Source organism: Mobula birostris, chromosome 10 (assembly GCF_030028105.1).
Source record: "Mobula birostris isolate sMobBir1 chromosome 10, sMobBir1.hap1, whole genome shotgun sequence".
Classification (NCBI taxonomy): Eukaryota; Metazoa; Chordata; class Chondrichthyes; order Myliobatiformes; family Myliobatidae; genus Mobula; species Mobula birostris.
This window is the reverse complement of record NC_092379.1, coordinates 75,653,885-75,673,272: the sequence shown is the minus strand read 5'-3', so window position 1 is coordinate 75,673,272 and position 19,388 is coordinate 75,653,885. Positions and strand designations below refer to the sequence as shown.

The window sequence follows — 19,388 nt, the reverse complement described above, 5'->3', positions numbered from 1 at the left end:
TCTAAAATATTTATCTCTTTATTTTTTCCCACCTTCATAAATCGTGACCTGTTGAGTATTATCATCATTTTTTTGTTTTAATTCACATTGATATCTTAATCACTCTTTAATTGTATCTAGACTTGTATATAAATATTAATTGGTATGACTTCAATTACCAATTATTATGCATAGTTTAACAGTTTAAGTATCTGGATAGAATGCTCCTATTCCTATGTAAGTTCACAATTGTGAGCAGTAATGATTGTGGTTTCTCCTATTTTTTTCTCCCCCATCAGCCTGTTTCTGGAAGTACTGTGTTACCGACTGACGATATGTTCACTGAAACATCCAACAGCATGATCATCAGTTAAGCACAGTGTCAGAGTTAATCTCTCAATAAGATTTCTGTTTAATCAAACCTGACCTTATCCAATGAGAAGCTGCGGCTGGAGGATGTGTAAATACTTTTGTAATCAAGTATTGCAAACAAAATGTCAATAAGTAATAATTTTGTACAGAAATCAGTTTTGTTGTTCCTTATGAAATAGAACAGAGCTGTATTGTTTGTTAATCATAAGTACAGTATGGATCATCACCTTGCAGGATAAAGAAAGTATTCATATAATAAAATCTAAGTGCCAATAAAGGACTACATTTAGTTTCTGAAAATTACTGTGTACTCTAATTTGAGAGTGTCAACTTGAATACGATGTTCTTCCATTGGGGTATGGCTGTAAAACACAGATTTAAAAGATGACGACATAAATTGGGAGACCACCTTGTTGAGCAGCTCTGCTCAATCCGCCATAAGTGGAACTTTCCAGATTTTAATCACGATCTCCACTCCTGTTCCAACATGTCAGTCCATGGCCTCCTCTTGTGTCAAGGTGAGGACACCCTCAGGATGGAGCAGCAATATCTTATATTCTGACTGGGTAGCTTCCAATTTCTCCTTTCGGTAAAATTAGTTCTCCTCCCCTCCCCTTTTCCTCTTCTCCCCACGCTGAATTTTTACCTCTTCTCACCTGCCTATCACTACCCCCTGGGTCCCCACCCCCTTCCCTTTCTCCTATGGTCCACTCTCCTCTCCTACCAGATTCTTTCTTCTCCAGCCCCTGACATTTCCCACCCACCTGGTTTCACCTGTCACCTTCCAGCTAGCCTCCTTCCCATCCCCCCACCTTTTTTTATTCTGGCGCCTTCCCCCTTCCTTCTCAGACCTGAGGAAGGGTCTCAGCTCAAAATATCAACTGTTTATTCATTTCCATGGACGCTGCCTGACCTGTTGAGTTCCTCCAGCATTGTGTGTGAGAGTTCCAGCATCTGTAGACTTCCTTGTGTTTAAAAAATGAAAATCTTAATTTTCATTTATAAGTGAAATATAATACAGTTACTTGTAGATATAGCTCCTCAACTGTATGATGGAGCAAAAGAATGGGTTACTAGTCTTGGGACTCATATTACACCCTCACAAATCTGTTTTGCAGTAAACTGTACAAGACAGGAAAATATTTCTCAAGAACTTGTGGCTTAACCTGTGCTAACCTTGTACTAAATTCAACCTATAGTATTACTGGGAAGCTTTTGCTGCTGTGAAAGAAAACTGTATCAATGTTGCTGAATCTGGTTAGCAACACACTGCATATATATACACATTCATTCTCATTCGCACACCCACCTTCACACTGTTACGTTCCACTTTCTCTCACGCTGTCTGTTACTCCCTGTCACTCAGCGAGAAGCTAATTAACAACAGGAGAAGCAGGAGCTGAGGAAATATCATGTATTCAGATCCTCAGGCTTTTGACATTAATGCTTGATTGTTTACTAAAAATGGAATTGGGAAATATTTACTTCAGAAGAAAATGAGACTATAATCGGATACAAGATAAATATCACAACAAAGAGGCGTAACAAAAGCATATAACAAAACATTGAAAGAAATAATTTTTTGGAATGTACAGTATTAATGGACATGTGCAGAAAAATGTGGGACTTTCATATTCATGTCATTAAGATAGTATTTGTTCATGATTTCTTAATATTTATGAAAATAGCATTACTAATCTGACAACATATAAACCCAAATAATCATTATTGCAATACTCATAATCCTTCAATAAATTCTTTCCTGCATTTGAGATCAAACAATCACATTCTAAAGTAACTGTGAATGTCAAAAACGCAAAATGAAAATTCAAAAATATTATAAATTGAAGTCTTTAATTTCTCTTCCTATTTTGTGCCCGATTCTTACTCTGATTCTGAAATCCCCACTCGACACTCATGATGTTCAAACAGATCTTGCCTGTTTGGACATCATGAGTGTCGAGCGGGGATTTCAGAATCAGAATAAGAATAGGGTTTATTGTCATTATATCAGTTGTGAAATTTATTGCTTTGCAGAAAGATTGGTTAGGTAGGAGGGACAAAGGCTGGCATAGCCAATAAAGACCAGTTAGTATTCAACAATGATCTCATCATCCCACATTATAGAGCACTGATTTGGAGATACGGGGATAGGAAAACTGTATTCTTCAGGGGAGAATATTGCATGGTTGTCCACTGATACTCCTGGGTGGTATTTTGAAGTGCATGGTTCATTAGCAACTCTGCCTTGATCAACCTTTAGAATAGACACCGAGGAAACAAAGAGCGGACAAAGATGTTTAACCAGTTTACATTAATAAAGAGACATTTTTAACATTTCCTACTTCAATTTCTCATGACTGATCCTTTTTCCAACATGATAATTAATTTTAAGTGCATGAATTAAACAGTCAGTTTGAGGGACTGTCACAGTGAAAAAATTACGATTAAATCTTAGTATAGACATTTTCATTACTGTGTTGTGTAAAGATATCCTGCTCATGCTGGTTGTTGAAGTATTTTGAAGCTACTGACAAGCAAAAATATAATAATAGCATTGTGTGTATTGGCTAAAGGGTGTAGCAGTTAAGTTACTGGAAAGGAAACTAATTTTGGACCAGAAATCTATAGTTGTGATTTTAAGTTCTGATATAGCACGTGAGGAATTTAAATTCATTAAGTCATTCCTAATAAGGATGGACAGTAAATGCTGACATTGACAGTTAAACCCCCATCCAATGAAAATAAAAAAAGGAATGGGGATTAGACTTCTCCAATGCATAAGAAGGTATCCTTGAGAGTTAGAGGGTCTCAGATCAGCCTCCCGCAATTGCAGCTATAGATTCCAGTGAATTAATAATGTGCAACTTTGTCTGAAATTAGCTGTAAGTGATACAATTTTATTTTACTTTGTCCAAGCCAAACTATTAACCCCATATAGGTTGTTTATAGTTAAATAGATAGGTACAGTATGTATTATGATTGCAGGCACATACTGTGTAGTAAAATTGTATTATACTAATGTTAAAGGAGAACTATGTGGTCTTAAGACCAAAAGATCTAACTGCAGGAAAACAGATAAACCTCAAGGATAAATATATTTAGTGAGGGACATTTCAGGCTGGTATCAGACTCAGGTCAATAGCTGTTCCTCTTTCTATGTTTTTGTTTTTTAAATATTCTGCATTTGTAACAAAATAAATTTAATATGTTCCTCCAAAATATAGTTTTATAAGTAGACGATCCAGGGTATAGGATAAGTGCTTTTAACATTAAAGTGACCAAGCTGCATTTAACAGGCATCTCGCTAGAAGTGGGCTATCAACGCTTGAAAGCGAAACAGATTTCTATCATACTTCTCTATTCAAAGAATACAATTGGGTACTTCCATACACTGGGATTTTGCTGTACAATGTGAGTCAGTTATTGTCATTGCATTTCTTTGGCAATATCGGCATAGGCTCTTTCAATCTCTTCAATGGATGGACAGGTACACTTGAACTCGCTTCGCTCATATGCATTTTTCAGATAACGCCAGAGAGAAGACATTTCTTTAGGAATCTCAAAATTCCGGTATTTCTTGGCAGCCACCTGCAGAAGAGCCCAGACAAATCCAATGTTACTTTAGCACTGAAGGAAGTAAATGACTGCAGTGAGGAATATTGATAACGCTAGTGCAGCTTGGACGCTTACGGTTACCATGAATCCTCATCTGGTCAACAGTACTAAATATAAAATGTCCTGGACATACACTCAGTGGCCATTTTATTAGGTACACCTGCTTGTTCATGCTAATATTTGATCAGCCCAGTATGTGGCAGCAACTCAATACATAATAGCATGCAGACATGCTCAAGAGGTTCAGTTGTTGTTCAGTCCAAACATCAGAATGGGGAAGAACTGTGATCTCAGTGACTTTGACCATAGAATGTTTGTTGGTGCCAGACAGGGTGTTTTGAGTATCTTGGAAACTGCTGATCTCCTTGGATTTTCATGCACAACAGTCTTAGGAGTTTACAGAGAAAGGTATATAAAAAAGAAACATCCAATGAGTGGTAGTTCTGAGGGAGAGAATGCCTTGTTAATGAGGGAGGTCAGAGGAAAATGCCCAGACTAGTTCAAGCTGACGGGAAGGCAACAATAACTGAAATAACCATGGTGGTGCGTAGAAGAGCATTTCTGAACATGCAACATGTCCAAACTTGAAGTGGATGGGCTACATGTGCAGAAGACCACAAACATACTCAAAATGGCCACTTTTTTTAGGTACAGGAGGTTCCTAATAAAGTGAACACTGAATGTATGTAAGGAACAGTATGCCTGATTTTGGGTCAGACATCTAATTTTTGCCAACTAATTTTTGTCAGGTGGAATTAAAAAGGAAAAAAAAAATGAAAATCCATGTTTTTTAAAAATCAAATGTGTGTTAACGTCAGAATCCATTCAGTACTTTAACATATTCGCTCTCAGATCAGTTGCGTTGTTAGCAAATTATCTTGTTTTAAGCAGACAGAATTGCCATACCACATGATGAAGGCAACAGGTATCTTGAGAAACACAATAAACGTCTGAGACTCTGTGAAGTGGGTTATCAGTGTAATCTGTGAGTAGGGAGCCTTCCATGGTAACCACAGATCCACCTGATGGAAGCTACAGCACATTCTGCTTCCTAACTTGCCTGTATGCCACATCCTGGGCTGTCAGGTCAGCTCCATGGTGACCCAGCTTTTCCAGACTTCTGGATCATGAATTTCTTAAAAACCTGGCTGGCAAAGTCACAACATGAAAGCTTCCCCTTTCCTCTGTGCCCTGGGCAGTTGAGTTGATTGTGGCAAACAGTCTTCCACACATGAATGTGATGTAAGCTCCAGACATGTCCCAGGAAGAAACCCTTCATATTATCCAGTGTGGCCTGCATAGAATGCAGGCTAGGTAACTCAAGGGTCTCACTGATGGCGATTCATTAATTCCATGAAACTTCAAATAGTCTGAAAACTTGTTTTATGAGACAGCGAAGGTGGAAAGCAGCTATAAAGAAATGGAATGCAACAAGCCTGATGTGTGGTCATCCTCCTATATCGCATTACCAGCTTGTTGTTTCAGAAATGCAGAGTAGAGTTGGGGGAGGAGATTGGATAGGCTAGGTTTCTTTTCCTGGAACAAAGGAGGCTGAGATGTGACCTGATAGAAGTATATAGATTATGAGGGGCACAGATAGGGTAAACAGTCAGAATCTTTTTCCCATGGTGGTGGTATCCAAAACAAGAGAGTACAGTTTTAAGGTGAGACTAATGAGTTTTAAAGAGGAATTAAGAGGTAAGGTTTTTCATGCAGATGGTGGTTGACATCTAGATCATGTTGCAAGAGGCCTGTAGACAAACACCTAAATAGGCAAGGCATGCAAGCATATGGATATAATATCAGCAAATGGGATTAGTGCATGTGGGCAAAAAGTCAGTATGGACTTCATGGGCTGAAAGGCCTGTTTCTGTGCCCCATAATACTATAGGAAATTGCAGAAGACTAAAATGTTTTTGCCAATTTTCACATCATGCCTACCTAGACCGAATGAACTGGTAAGAAAGGTTTGAGCCTGTGCTGTATAGCCTACAGTATAATAAGGGACTACTTTACGTTTTAGTAACATGTCGTTGAATGTGCTATTAGCCCCATATTGAGCATGCGCTATTAGGCGCGTATTGATCTGTTCGTGTGTGCTGAGTTAGGTTTCTGCCAGTAAGGAACCATGAACCTTAGCTCCCATCTCCAGCGTTTTTATTAACAGCATTGCTGTGTAACCAGGCCACATACACAACAGAGCCAAATTAGCAGTAAGAAATTCCTGTTGACCATAATTTTATAATGGACACAGATTTTGTGTGTATTCTTGATATCCCGGTGTTTTGTTTCTGAGCATCATGATAATTTGCAGATAAATTAGCTTCAGAAAATAGAGGACTATGGGTAACCCTAGGTAATTTCTAAGGTAAAGACATGTTCGGCACAGCTTTGTGGCCGAAGGGTCTGTATTGTGCTGTAGGTTTTCTATATTTTTATGTCTATCAGGGAACCTGTTCATCAAGATCTGAATTCATCAGGTAATTCCAAGAGAGCTTGCAGTGCATTTTGTGAAGGACAGACCCAGAAAACTGATATGTCCTTAGCTCTGAAATTGTCTGCAGTTGAAGAGGCTGCTGCCTTTTTATTTTGAAACGAATACCTATGCAGAAGATGACAAAGTTATCAATGCTAACTTAGCTTTCTATATAGCGAAGGGAAAAATTTATGGAAACAAGGTCGCGGTTGACAGCGCATGACATTCATCAGATACATCAAGGGAAGGACAGGCTAAAGTTTTGAATAGCTCCTTAGAAATTCTCAGATTAAAGACAGATAGAAGACCATGATTGCCCATGTCATATTTCACAGAACATAATGATTAAGATGATAACCATCATCAATTGTAGCTTTGCTTCCTCCCAGAAACAATTTTGAACTCAGATCATGTTTTGGATCCTGGATTGTTGCCTTCACTTCCTCTTGGACCTCCTGTAATGAGCAGAGAACTTCTTCTGGGAAACAGATTTTCAGAAAGATCCTGTAGATGTAATGCCGGCCACCCGTGTCGAAGGAATTTTGCAAGTTAACTGGGATTGTGGCTAAATATAATGATCAATCTCACACACACACACACACACACACACACACACACACACACACACACACACACACACACACACACACACACCCCTGATGAAGTCTCTCAGCCCAAAACATTGACTCTTTATTTCTTTCCTTAAAGGCTGCCTGACCTTTTGAGTTCCACCAGCATTTTTTGTGTGTTACTCTGGATTTCTAGCATCTGCAGAATCTCTTGTGTTTATGATTGGAATAATTAATTTTGTTTTGCAACAGAGAAGCTCCTGTGGCCACAAACAGGACTCCTGTAGGGTGTGTTGCCTCCCAGGTGCAAGGGTCGGAGATGTCTCAGAGAGGCTGCAGGGCATTCTGAAAGGGGAGGGTGAGCAGTCAGCTGTCATGGTGCATGTAGGTACTAACAATATAGGAAGAAAGCAAGATGAGGTCCTACAAGCTGAATTTAGGGAGCTAGGTGATAAATTAAAGAGTAGGACCTCAAAGGTAATCATCTCAGGATTACTATCGATGCCATGTGCTAGCCAGAGTTAAAATAGCAGAATAGCTAGAATGAATATGTGGCTTGAGTGGTGGTGCAGGAGGGAGGGTTTCAGATTCTTAGGGCATTAGAACCGCTTCTGGGCTAAATGGGACCAGTACCGTCTGGATGGTCTACATCTGGGCAGGGCCAGGATCAATGTCCTTGGGAGATTGTTTGCTAGTGCTGTTGGGGAGGCTTTAAATTAATATACTTTATACTTTATTGTCGCCAAACAATTGATACTAGAAAGTACAATCATCACAGCGATATTTGATTCTGCGCCTCCCGCTCCCTGGATTACAAATATTAAATATTAAAAATAGTAAAAATAAATATTAAAAATTTAAATTATAAATCATAAATAGAAAATAGAAAAATGGAAAGTAAGGTAGTGCAAAAAAAATGAGAGGCAGGTCCGGATATTTGGAGGGTACGGCCCAGATCCGGGTCAGGATCCGTTCAGCAGTCTTATCACAGTTGGAAAGAAGCTGTTCCCAAATCTGGCCGTATGAGTCTTCAAGCTTCTGAGCCTTCTCCTGGAGGGAAGAGGGAGGAAAAGTGTGTTCGCTGGGTGGGTAGAGTCCTTGATTATCCTGGCAGCACTGCTCCAACAGTGTGCGGTGTAAAGTGATTCCAAGGATGGAAGATTGGTTTGCGTGATGTACTGGGCTGTGTTCACGATCTTCTGCAGCTTCCGGTCTTGGACAGGACAACTTCCATACCAGGTTGTGATGCACCCTAGAAGAATGCTTTCTACGGTGCATCTATAAAAATTAGTGAGGGTTTTAGGGGACAGGCCAAATTTCTTTAGTTTTCTCAGCAAGTAAAGGCACTGGTGGGCCTTCTTGGCAGTGAACTCTGCTTGGTTGGACCAAGTCAGGTCATTTGTGATATTGACCCCGAGGAACTTAAAGCTTTTGACCTGTTCCACTTGAGCACCACCGATTGGGTCGTGCAGTCCGCTACTCCTTCTGAAGTCAACAACCAATTCCTTCGTCTTGCTGACGTTGAAGGATAGGTTATTGCCTTCGCACCATGCCACCAGGTTCTTAATTTTCTCTCTGTACTCAAACTCATCATTACCCGAGATACGACCTACAATTTGTTGTGTCATCAGCAAACTTATATATTGAGTTTGATGGAAACTTGGCTACACAATCATGGGTGTACAGTGAGTACAGCAGGGGGCTAAATACACAGCCTTGTGGGGCACCGGTGCTCAGAGTGATTGTAGAGGAGAGCTTGTCCCCTATTTTAACAGCCTGGGTCCTGTCTGTGAGGAAGTCGAAGATCCAGCTGCAGATCTGAGTGCTAAGACCCAGGTTCCGGAGCTTAGGAATCAGTTTATTTGAAATGACGGTATTAAAGGCAGAGCTGTAGTCAATGAAAAGGAGCCTTATGTATGCTTCTTTATTCTCCAGGTGTTCTAAGGAGGAATGTAGGACCAGAGAGATGGCATCTGCCATTGACCTGTTGCTCCAGTAGGGGAATTGCAAAGCATCGAGGTTGACTGGTTGGTTGTGGTTGATGTGTGCCATAACCAATCTCTCGAAGCACTTCATAGCAATTGATGTCAAAGCCACAGGTCGATAGTCATTTAGGCATGCCACCTTGCTCTTCTTCAGCACTGGGATTATTGTTGCCTTCTTAAAACACGAGGGGATCTTAGACTGAAGCAAGGAGCAGTTGAAGATGTCAGCAAACACTCCAGCTAGCTCGCTTGCTCAGGCCCGGAGAACTCGTCCCGGGACACCTTCTGGGCCAGTCGCCTTCCTTGGATTTACCTTCAGGAAGGTCCTTCTAACGTCCTCCTCGGTGACGATGAATCTCAATGGCACCAGGTCCGGTTCATCCGGAGGGGGCGGGACGCTCCTCTTCTGTTCAAATCTCGCGTAGAATACGTTAAGTTCGTCAGGAAGAGAAGTGCCACAGTTATTGATATTCCCAGCCTTTTCTTTGCACCCCGTGATCTCATTTAAACCCTGCCTTAGTCTACTGGCATCCCTCTGGTTAGCCTGGGCTTCCAATTTGGCTTGATATTGCCTCTTGGCATCCTTAATGGCTTTCCGGAGTTCACGCCTGGATTCCGTGTAGCGACTGGTATCCCTGGACCTAAAAACTGCAGCTCTAGCCTTTAAAAGGGACTTGACCTCATAATTCATCCAAGGTTTCCGGTGAGGGAATACCCGGATCGTCTTGCGAGACACACAGTCCTCCATGCATTTCCAGATAAAGCCTGTGACAGCTGAGGCATACTCATCAAGGTTAGCTGCCATGTGCTTGAATACTAACCAGTCCACCGATCCAAAGCAGTCACCGAGGACCTCATCCGTTTCCTCCGTCCAACGCAACACTACTCTTGACACCGTGATCTCCCACTTCAGTTTCAGTTTGTAAGCCAAGAGGAGGAGTACAGCCTGATGGTCCGATTTTCCGAAGTGAGATCATGGGACGGAACGGTAGGCATCCTTGACTGCTGTGTAGCAGTGGTCAAGTATAGTCGGGCCTCTAGTGGGGCAGGAGACATGTTGATATAAGTTTGGCAGCACCTTTCTGAGGTTGGTCTGGTTAAAGTCCCCGGCTGTAATGAGCAAAACCTCCGGATATCTGGCCTCAAATTCACTGATGTTGGCATACAGTATGTTCAGAGCACACTCCACGTCCGCCTGTGGGGGAATGTAGACCGCTGTCAGTATGACCCAGGTGAATTCCCATGGCAGATAGTAGGGACGACACTTCACCTACAGGTGTTCCAGGTCCGGGCTGCAGGAGCTTGTCAGTGCCACTGTGTCCGAGCACCACGCAGTGTTGATCAGTAGGCAGACACTACTTCCCCTTGTCTTGCCCGAAGACGCTGTGCGGTCCATCCGATGGATCGAAAATCCCCCCGGTTGGATGGCACAGTCGGGCGTGGCAGAGGAGAGCCAGGTCTCGGTGAAACAGAATACACAGCAGTTCTGCATCTCCCTGCAGTAGGTGAGTCTCCCTTTAAGATCATCCACCTTGTTCTCTATGGCTTGCACATTCTCTAGTAGGATGGTGGGCAGAGGGACCCTGAAGCCCCTCAGCTTCAATCTGACCAGCAGCCCAGCTCTTTTCCCACACTTCCTCAGTAGGTAGTGCATCTTTCCAGGTTTCCATCGATGCAGTGTGTTGTTGTCAGCTCTTTGAGGTTGATGGACGCATCCCGCAGGGATCGATCGGCGGATCGCATCGTCGTGCGCTCCGGGTGGGGCCAAGTAACGGGGGAGGCTCCGCTGCCACTTCTAGCTGCCGGGGGCCCGGGCTGTCGATTGGGTCAGGCCCCAAAGCTGACACTTAATCCCGGATGGCCATGCTCCTTGCTGAAACAAGTCCTTAAGCCGAGTCACAGTTGCGGAGGCCTCCGCTCCAGTCGAGCCTCAGGCTCGATTTCTGAGGTCGGCGGCGGAGGCCTCATTTCCGGCGGCTGTGGATGGCCACCAACGGGGCTTTACAGTGGTCGCTCCGGCGAAGCATCTGGGGCATCTTGAGGTCTCCGCCGTCACTTCTGTGTGGTCATCTGCTCCGGAGAGGTGCTGGTCGGAATGGGCCGTGTCTCCAAGCGCTCCGGCACGGTAGCAGACCGCGGGTCTCCGGGAACGTGGTGGGCCTCGCTGGTCGAGTCCAGGTGTGGTCCGGAGTTTAAGAAGCAATTCTGGCGCGGTGACCTCCAGCTGTGCCAGTAGCTTCGCCAGGGTGTTGTTGATCTTGATCTTGCTAGATTGGAGGTTTAAAAGAGTTTCTTGGGTATAGGATAGCGGAGAGGGCAGTTTGCTTGGGAGAGCACACGCAAAGTCACCAGTTACCGGCGCCATCTTTCTTTCTTAATATGGCAGGGGAATGGGAACCCACACAAAAAAGAGGGAAGTGATGCAGAGGCCAAAGCTAGAGCTAGTGAAGAAAAAAGTAAGAGTGGAGTGCATAAAAGTAAAAAGCAAAAATCTCATAGGTCACTGGATTCTAAAAGGACAATGAGTACAAGGGCGCTTTATCTAAATGCCTGTAGTATCGGAAACAAGGTTAATGAAATTGTGGCACAGATCAGTATCAAGGCATATGATTTAGTGGCCTTTACAGAAACCTGGTTACAAGTTGGAGATGACTGGCAATTAAATATCCAAGGGTATCAGGTCATACGGAAAGATAGGCAGGAAGGCAGAGGTGAGGTGGCGCTCTTGATTAGGATGAGCTCAGGGCAATTGTGAGAGACGATATAAAATCTGCAGAGCAGAATGTTGAGTCCATCTGGGTAGAGATTAAGAATAGTAAAGGGGAAAAAAAATCACTGGTGGGAGTTGTCTATCGGCCGCCTAATAAAAATATTGCAGTGGCGGAGGCGATTAACCAAGAAATAACTGAGGCTTGTGAGAATGGAACAGCAGTTGTCATGGGGGATTTCAACTTCCACATAACTTGGGTGAATCAGGTTGGTCAAGGAAGTCTTGAGGAGGTCTTCATAGAATGCATCCGTGATGGCTTTCTTGAGCAGCTTGTTAGTGAACTTACAAGGGAAAATACTATCTTAGGTCTAGTCCTGTGCAATGAGACAGGTAAGATTAACGATCTTGTAGTCAGGGATCCTCTTGAAAAGAGTGATCATGGTATGATTGAATTTTGCATACAGATGGAGAACTAGTGTATTATGCTTGAACAAGGGAGACTACAAGGGGATGAGGGAGGAGTTGGTTAACATGATTGGGAGTACAGGCTATTTGGTAGGACAGTTGAGGAACAGTGGAATACTTTCAAAGAGATTTTTCACAGTGCTCAATAAAAGTATATTCCAGTCAAAAGTAAGGACAGTAAGTGTGGGGAGAACCAGCCTTGGATAACTAAGGAAATAAAAAATAGTATCAAATTAAAAGCTCGTGTACAAAGACGCAAAGAGTAGTGGGAGACTGGAGGATTGGGAAAACTTTAAAAAGCAACAGAGGACAACTAAACAAGAAACAAGGAAAGGGAAGATAGAGATGAAAGTAAATTAGCACAAAATATAAAAACAGATAGCAAAAGCGGAAGAGGGTGGCTAAAGTCAACGTAGGTCCCTTGGAAGACGAGAAGGGGAAATTGATATTGGGTGATAAGGAAATGGCTAAGGCATTGAACAACTATTTTGTGTCGGTCTTCGCGGTAGAGGACATGTCTAATATGCCAAAGAAGGATGTTATGGATGAAGTGGGGGGTGAGGACCCCTATAAAATCACTGTCACTAAAGAGATAGTGATGAGCAAACTAGAGGGCCTGAAGATAGGTAAGTCCCCTGGTCCTGATGAGATGCATCCCAGGGTGCTGAAAGAATTGGCGGAGGTTATGGTTGACGTGTTGGTAAACATTTATCAAAACTCTCTAGACTCTGGGCAGGTCCTGACAGATTGGAAGACAGCAAATGTCACACCAATTTTTTAAAAAGGATTAGGCAAAAGATGGGCAACTATAGGCCAGTTAGCTTAACAACAGTAGTCGGTAAAATGCTTGAAGCTGTCATTGAGGAAGAAATAGCGAAACATTTAGAAAGGAGTGGTTCCATTAGACAGACACAGCATGGATTCAGAAAGAGCAGGTCCTGTTTGACAAACTTACTGGAGTTCTTTGAGGACATAATGAGTGCAGTGGATAGAGTGGAACAGGTGGATGTTGTATACTTGGATTTCCAGAAGGCGTTCGATAAGGTGATGTAGAAGAGACTTAAAAATAATATATGGATGCATGGAGTCGGCGGAAGTGTATTGGCATGGATAGTGGATTGGTTAACCAATAGAAGGCAGAGAGTTGGCATAAATGGGTGTTTCTCCGGTTGGCAGTCAGTGGTGAGTGGGGTGCCGCAGGGATCGGTGCTGAGCCCACAGCTGTTTACCATTTACATCAATGATTCGGAGGAGGGGACTGAGTGTAGCGTGGCAAAATTTGCTGATGACATTAAACTGAGTGGAAAAGCAAATTGTACAGAGGATGTGGAGAGTCTGCAGAGGGATATAGATAGGCTAAGTGAGTCGGCCAAGGTCTGGCCGATGGAATACAACATTGGTAAATGTGAGATCATCCACTTTGGAAGGAATAATAGAAGAGCAGATTATTATTTAAATGGTGAAAGATTGCAGCATGCTGTTGTGCAGAGAGACTTGGGAGTGCTTGTTCATGAATTGCAAAAGTTGGCTCGCAGGTACAACAGGTTATTAAGAAAGCAACGGAATGTAAGCCTTCATTGTTAGAGGGATTGAATTCAAGAGCAGGGGGGTCATGCTGCGACTATACAGGGTACTGCTGAGGCCGCACCTGGAGTACTGTGTGGTCTCTTTACTTGAGGAAGGATATACTGGCTTTGGAGGCAATGCAGAGGAGGTTCACCAGGTTGATTCCAGAGATGAAGGGGTTAACCTATGAGGAGTATAGTCGCTTGGGACTATACTCTCTGGAATTCAGAAGAATTAGAGGTGATCTTACAGAAACATACAAAATTTTGAAAGGGATAGATAAGATAGAAGTAGGAAAGTTGTTTCCATTGGTAGGTGAGACTAGAACTAGGGGATATTGCCTCAAGATTCAGGGGAGAAGATTTAGGATGGAGATGAGGAGAAACTGTTTTTCCCACAGAGTGGTGAATCTGTGGAATTCTCTGCCCAGGGAAGCAGCTGAGGCTTTCTCACCTGTGGCTCCTCGTAGCTGTTTGCATGCGACAGCGGCCACACCCCGGGCAACAGCTTCGACAAGCCGGCTAAACCAGGTGAGGGTAGCCGACGGGTCTCAAACCCTCGGTGAGATAGGGAGTTGTCTATCCCAGCATGTGAAGACAGACTCTGGCGGATTGAGCGGACAAGACCAATGGAAGGTCCAACGGTCAAGAGGCGGTCTCTGCAAGCGTCGTGGAACGTGTAGAGCAGGACAAGACACAGAAGACATCCTGGTCATCCACTGCACCTAGTCCCATCTCCAGCCGTCTCGACTCTGTCTTGCCACTGGACCCAGATGGGAATTGGGAAGAGAGAGTGAGGCTGACGCTGCGCAACTCTCCCTCACTTAAATTCAAATCACACGCTAGTCTCGACACTATCATTATGGTGTCGAGGTCCTCATCGACGTCAACGATGGATGAACAACACAAATATATTTAAGATATAGTTAGATAGGTTTTTACATGGTAAGGGAATTAAGGGCTATGGGGGAAAGGCAGGTAGATGGAGCTGAGTTTACGGACAGATCAGCCACAATCTTATTGAATGGCGGGGCAGGTTCGATGGGCCGGATGGCCTATTCCTGCTCCTATTTCTTATGCTCTATGTTCTTATGTTAAGGCTGAGGTGTCTAAAATTATCAATGTCGGATAAGGTGAAAAGGAGAGATTTATTAACCTTAGCTGAGAGATCAAAAATTGGGGGATATAGGATAAATTGTAGGATTATAAGTAATTGGATTGGAGGGGAAAGTTGATTTTTGTTTTATTTGGACTAGGTAGGGGTCTGGATCTCACTCCAAAAAGGGCAGTGGAAGCAAAATTTAAATCCCTATATTTTAAAACAATTGCTGCAGATCAAATTGTGTAGCTCTGCTTTTAGCTGGCACGAATACGATAGACCAAATATCTGCCGGTGTCATAACTTTTCAGTGAAACCAACAACGGTTACGTAAACAGGAGTCTGTTTATGACTTCTTTTTTACCATGCGGCGAGTGTGATGTGAAAGAAGGTCACGGAGCAACCTGCTTTCAATCCACACTGGCTTTCCGATAGGTTCCTTCGGTAAGGAATTCTGGCCTCTTCAAGAAGACCTTACGACCATGCTTGCTGTCACACTGAGCAGTCAATCCTCAGCATTTGTTGCAGGTAATGGCAGTGGAGAAGATGGCAGCACGACGCAGCGCGCAGCGGCCTCTCCAGTGATGAATATCTGTTATCTGTCAAATAGGGTGCCATGCACAATCCTGATTTGATGGAGACAGATGCGAGAGAACGGAGGAACATCTGGTGAAACTTCTGAAATGCCTGCTTCACTGCCGCTGCTATTGTGTGATCCAGAATCTCCAGAGGGGAAGGCCCCGATCCTCGGCTTTGCTTGTTGCTTGGCGGCCGGGGCGGGGTCGAAGCGTTCGGCAGAGATGATGTTTGGTGCTCGGCGTCGGAGGGCTGGTCGGAGGCTCGAAGTTTTCGGACGGACTCAGAGTCGGCTGCGGTCGGGTGCTTCCAATGGTGCTGCATCGGCAAGTTTGTGGCGCTGGAGGTTCGTGGCAGGGAGAGTTCCTCCATTCTACCGTCTGCATGAGATGATGAGTCTATCGGGACTTTGAGAGATTTTCTACCATGCCCATGGACTGCTCTTTATCAAATTACAGAATTGCTTTGCACTGTTGTAACTATATGTTATAATTATGTGTTTTTTGTCAGTTTTAGTCTTGGTCTGTCCTGTGTTTCTGTGATATCATACTGGAGGAACATTATATTATTTCTTAATGCATGTATTTCTAGATGACAATAAACAAGGACTAAGTGTCCTCATAATCTACTCTAATCGCATTGTGTGGTGCCTTAGGATGTTCATCTTTTGTTCTTAATTTGGAAATACGTTTCAATTTTGTCCAGAGCTGCAAAATCTGACTGAACATTTGCAATTATCAAACACTAACTGATGTTGTTGAGAGAGGCTTGTGGTTTGAAAGCTGTTAATATATCTTCAGTTACAGCTATGAAGAAAATGATGGAGCATGTTTTTATGCAACACACATAAAATGCTGGTGGAACGCAGCAGGCCAGGCAGCATCAATAGGAAGAAGTACAGTCGACATTTCAGGCCGAGACCCTTCGACAGCTGACCCATGATAGTGCCTGTAGGACGAGTAGCTGGATGTCTGTAGTGTGAAGCTGCTTCCACGTTTTTTCTTTCTTCAGCACAGTGAGTCCAGATAGAGTTTAACCCATAAATGCTTTATTGAACAATCTCGGATATTTACAGGAATGAAAATTTTGTAAACAGATAGAATAATGACTTGTAGCTTTTGAAGAAATTTAACAAATTAAATACCTTTGACAGGTTCCTTGAAAACATTGATTCTTAAACTATGCAAGTGGGTATTGTATTATGCAATAAATTGAATCTATTGTATTCTGTAATTCCATTTGTACATTAAAGAGAAAAAACCCTCATTACTTCATTCAAGAATGATATTTGAAATGTTACCTTGATAATATGAAGCTTAGGTAGCAGGTTGCAGTCGGCCAGTGTGAGCTCATTTCCATCGAGGTATTTTCTTTTGGAGACAAGAACCGTCTCTGTGCTGTTGGCATCAATTTCATCAGGAAGAGGTTCTTTCAGGTAGTTGTCCAATCTTTTCAGCTCCTTCAGCAAAGCAGTTTCGAATTCTACAGTGAGCCAAGGATGAGAGTTAGCTATGTGAGGGTATGCTGTTAAAAACTGCTGTACTTATCCAAGTCAGGGCATGTTAATAATGGATTGGGCAGTAGTAGGTGGGCAATGGTTCTGCAGGGAATAGCCACTGCTGTTCAATGTAACTTCCACTTCTGTGTCTGGGCACTACAATAGAGTAATAAGGAACGTGCTTGATGTTTGCTGCTGACACATTAGACCTCCTGTGCCCCATAGTAGTTTGGAAATGAATAGAGTTGAGAGATTAGAAAAAAGTCATAGTCATAGATGGCTGATGAATCAATGACAACCCCAATCAGTTGAACACGGTTGTGGACTTTCTTTAAAGTGTCATTTTAGCTGCTTCTTTTTTTATTTTGCAACATATTTATTCTTTTAATTAACAGTGTTGTAATACGATTTTAACTAAAATCATTTATTTTTAAAAATTATTTTCAAACTTATTCCATTTCAGTTTTCTAAATGTTTCAAAATACCAGATGAATTGAGGTCAGTGAAGGATATTTTGATCCCAGTGTGTTGTCAAAATCTCTCAGGGTGTTGCTGTTTCTGGGGCTTCAGGCTGTGGCCTGGTAGCCGCTCGCATTCTGCCTTGCCTTGTGAGAGGGCGCAGGACAATGACCTTGGCACAGATTGTTGTAGGGAATGTCGCTATTCATTGTTTACATAAATAATTCAGATGCAAATGTGCAAAGCTTGATTCAAAAAGTATACAGATGATGTGGAATTAGGAGGTGGTGTTGATAATGAAGAAGGTTATCGTAGATTACGGTGGGACCTTGATCAGTTGGGGAGGTGGGCCAGGGAGTGGAGGTGGATTTCAATGCAGATAGCGATGTATTTTAGAAAGTCAAAACAATGTAGGACTTATACCGGAATAGTGGGGCACTTGGCAGTATAATGGAACAGAGCGACCCAGTAAAACAAGTCTCCAGCTCATTGAAAGTGGCATTATAGTAGAGAAGGTGGTGAAACGAGTGCTTAGCATACTGGCCTTCATCAGCCTGAGTTGTGGGGAGAGGCTGGCCATGTTAGAACACCAAGTATAGAAGCTGGAACATTATGTAGACTGCACTTGGAGTACTGTGTTCAGTATTAGTCTCCTTATTATAGAAAAGCATAGTTACACCAGAAAGAGTGTGAGAAGAATTCCGAGTATGTTGACAGGACTAGAAGGTCTGAGTTATAGGGAGAAGTTGGCCATGTTAGGGGTGTAAAGTGAGGGTAGAAGCAAAAAGTACTAAGCAGAAAAGTAAAAGTGGCAGGCCGACAAATCCAGGGCAAGCATTAAAAAGGGCCACTTTTCAGCATAATTGCATAAGGGCTAAGAGAGTTGTAAAAGAGCGCCTGAAGGCTTTGTGTGTCAATGCAAGGAGCATTCGTAATAAGGTGGATGAATTGAAAGTGCAGATTGTTATTAATGATTATGATATAATTGGGATCACAGAGACATGGCTCCAGGGTGACCAAGGCTGGGAGCTCAACGTTCAGGGATATTCAATATTCAGGAGGGATAGACATGAAGGAAGGGGAGGTGGGGTGGCGTTGCTGGTTAAAGAAGAGATTAACGCAATAGAAAGGAAGGACATAAGCCGGGAAGATGTGGAATCGATATGGGTAGAGCTGCGTAACACTAAGGGGCAGAAGACGCTGGTGGGAGTTGTGTACAGGCCACCTAACAGTAGTAGTGAGGTCAGAGATGGTATTAAACAGGAAATTAGAAATGTGTACAATAAAGGAACAGCAGTTATAATGGGTGACTTCAATCTACATGTAGATTGGGTGAACCAAATTGGTAAAGGTGCTGAGGAAGAGGATTTCTTGGAATGTATGCGGGATGGTTTTTTGAACCAACATGTCGAGGAACCAACCAGAGAGCAGGCTATTCTGGACTGGGTCTTGAGCAATGAGGAAGGGTTAATTAGCAATCTTGTCGTGAGAGGCCCCTTGGGTAAGAGTGACCATAATATGGTGGAATTCTTCATTAAGATGGAGAGTGACATAGTTAATTCAGAAACAAAGGTTCTGAACTTAAAGAGGGGTAACTTTGAAGGTATGAGACGTGAATTAGCTAAGATAGACTGGCAAATGACACTTAAAGGATTGACGGTGGATATGCAATGGCAAGCATTTAAAGGTTGCATGGATGAACTACAACAATTGTTCATCCCAGTTTGGCAAAAGAATAAATCAAGGAAGGTAGTGCACCCGTGGCTGACAAGGGAAATTAGGGATAGTATCAATTCCAAAGAAGAAGCATACAAATTAGCCAGAGAAAGTGGCTCACCTGAGGACTGGGAGAAATTCAGAGTTCAGCAGAGGAGGACAAAGGGCTTAATTAGGAAGGGGAAAAAAGATTATGAGAGAAAACTGGCAGGGAACATAAAAACTGACTGTAAAAGCTTTTATAGATATGTAAAAAGGAAAAGACTGGCAAAGACAAATGTAGGTCCCCTACAGACAGAAA

At 42.8% G+C, this 19,388-nt stretch overlaps 1 protein-coding gene across 2 annotated transcripts in view; it reads right to left on the bottom strand.

Moving 5' to 3' along the window:
• Nucleotides 1–1,050: 1,050 nt before the first annotated feature.
• LOC140204121 (chloride intracellular channel protein 2-like) overlaps nucleotides 1,051–19,388 on the bottom strand; it is a 59,695-nt gene continuing 41,357 nt past the window's right edge. For both annotated transcript variants that reach the window (XM_072270492.1, XM_072270491.1), the window contains exons 6-7: nucleotides 16,715–16,896; nucleotides 1,051–3,942 (exon numbers count right to left, since the gene is read on the bottom strand). In XM_072270492.1, the coding sequence (XP_072126593.1) occupies nucleotides 3,781–3,942; nucleotides 16,715–16,896 (344 nt within the window). In that variant the 3' untranslated portion in view covers nucleotides 1,051–3,780. The remainder of the gene's footprint in view (nucleotides 3,943–16,714; nucleotides 16,897–19,388) is intronic.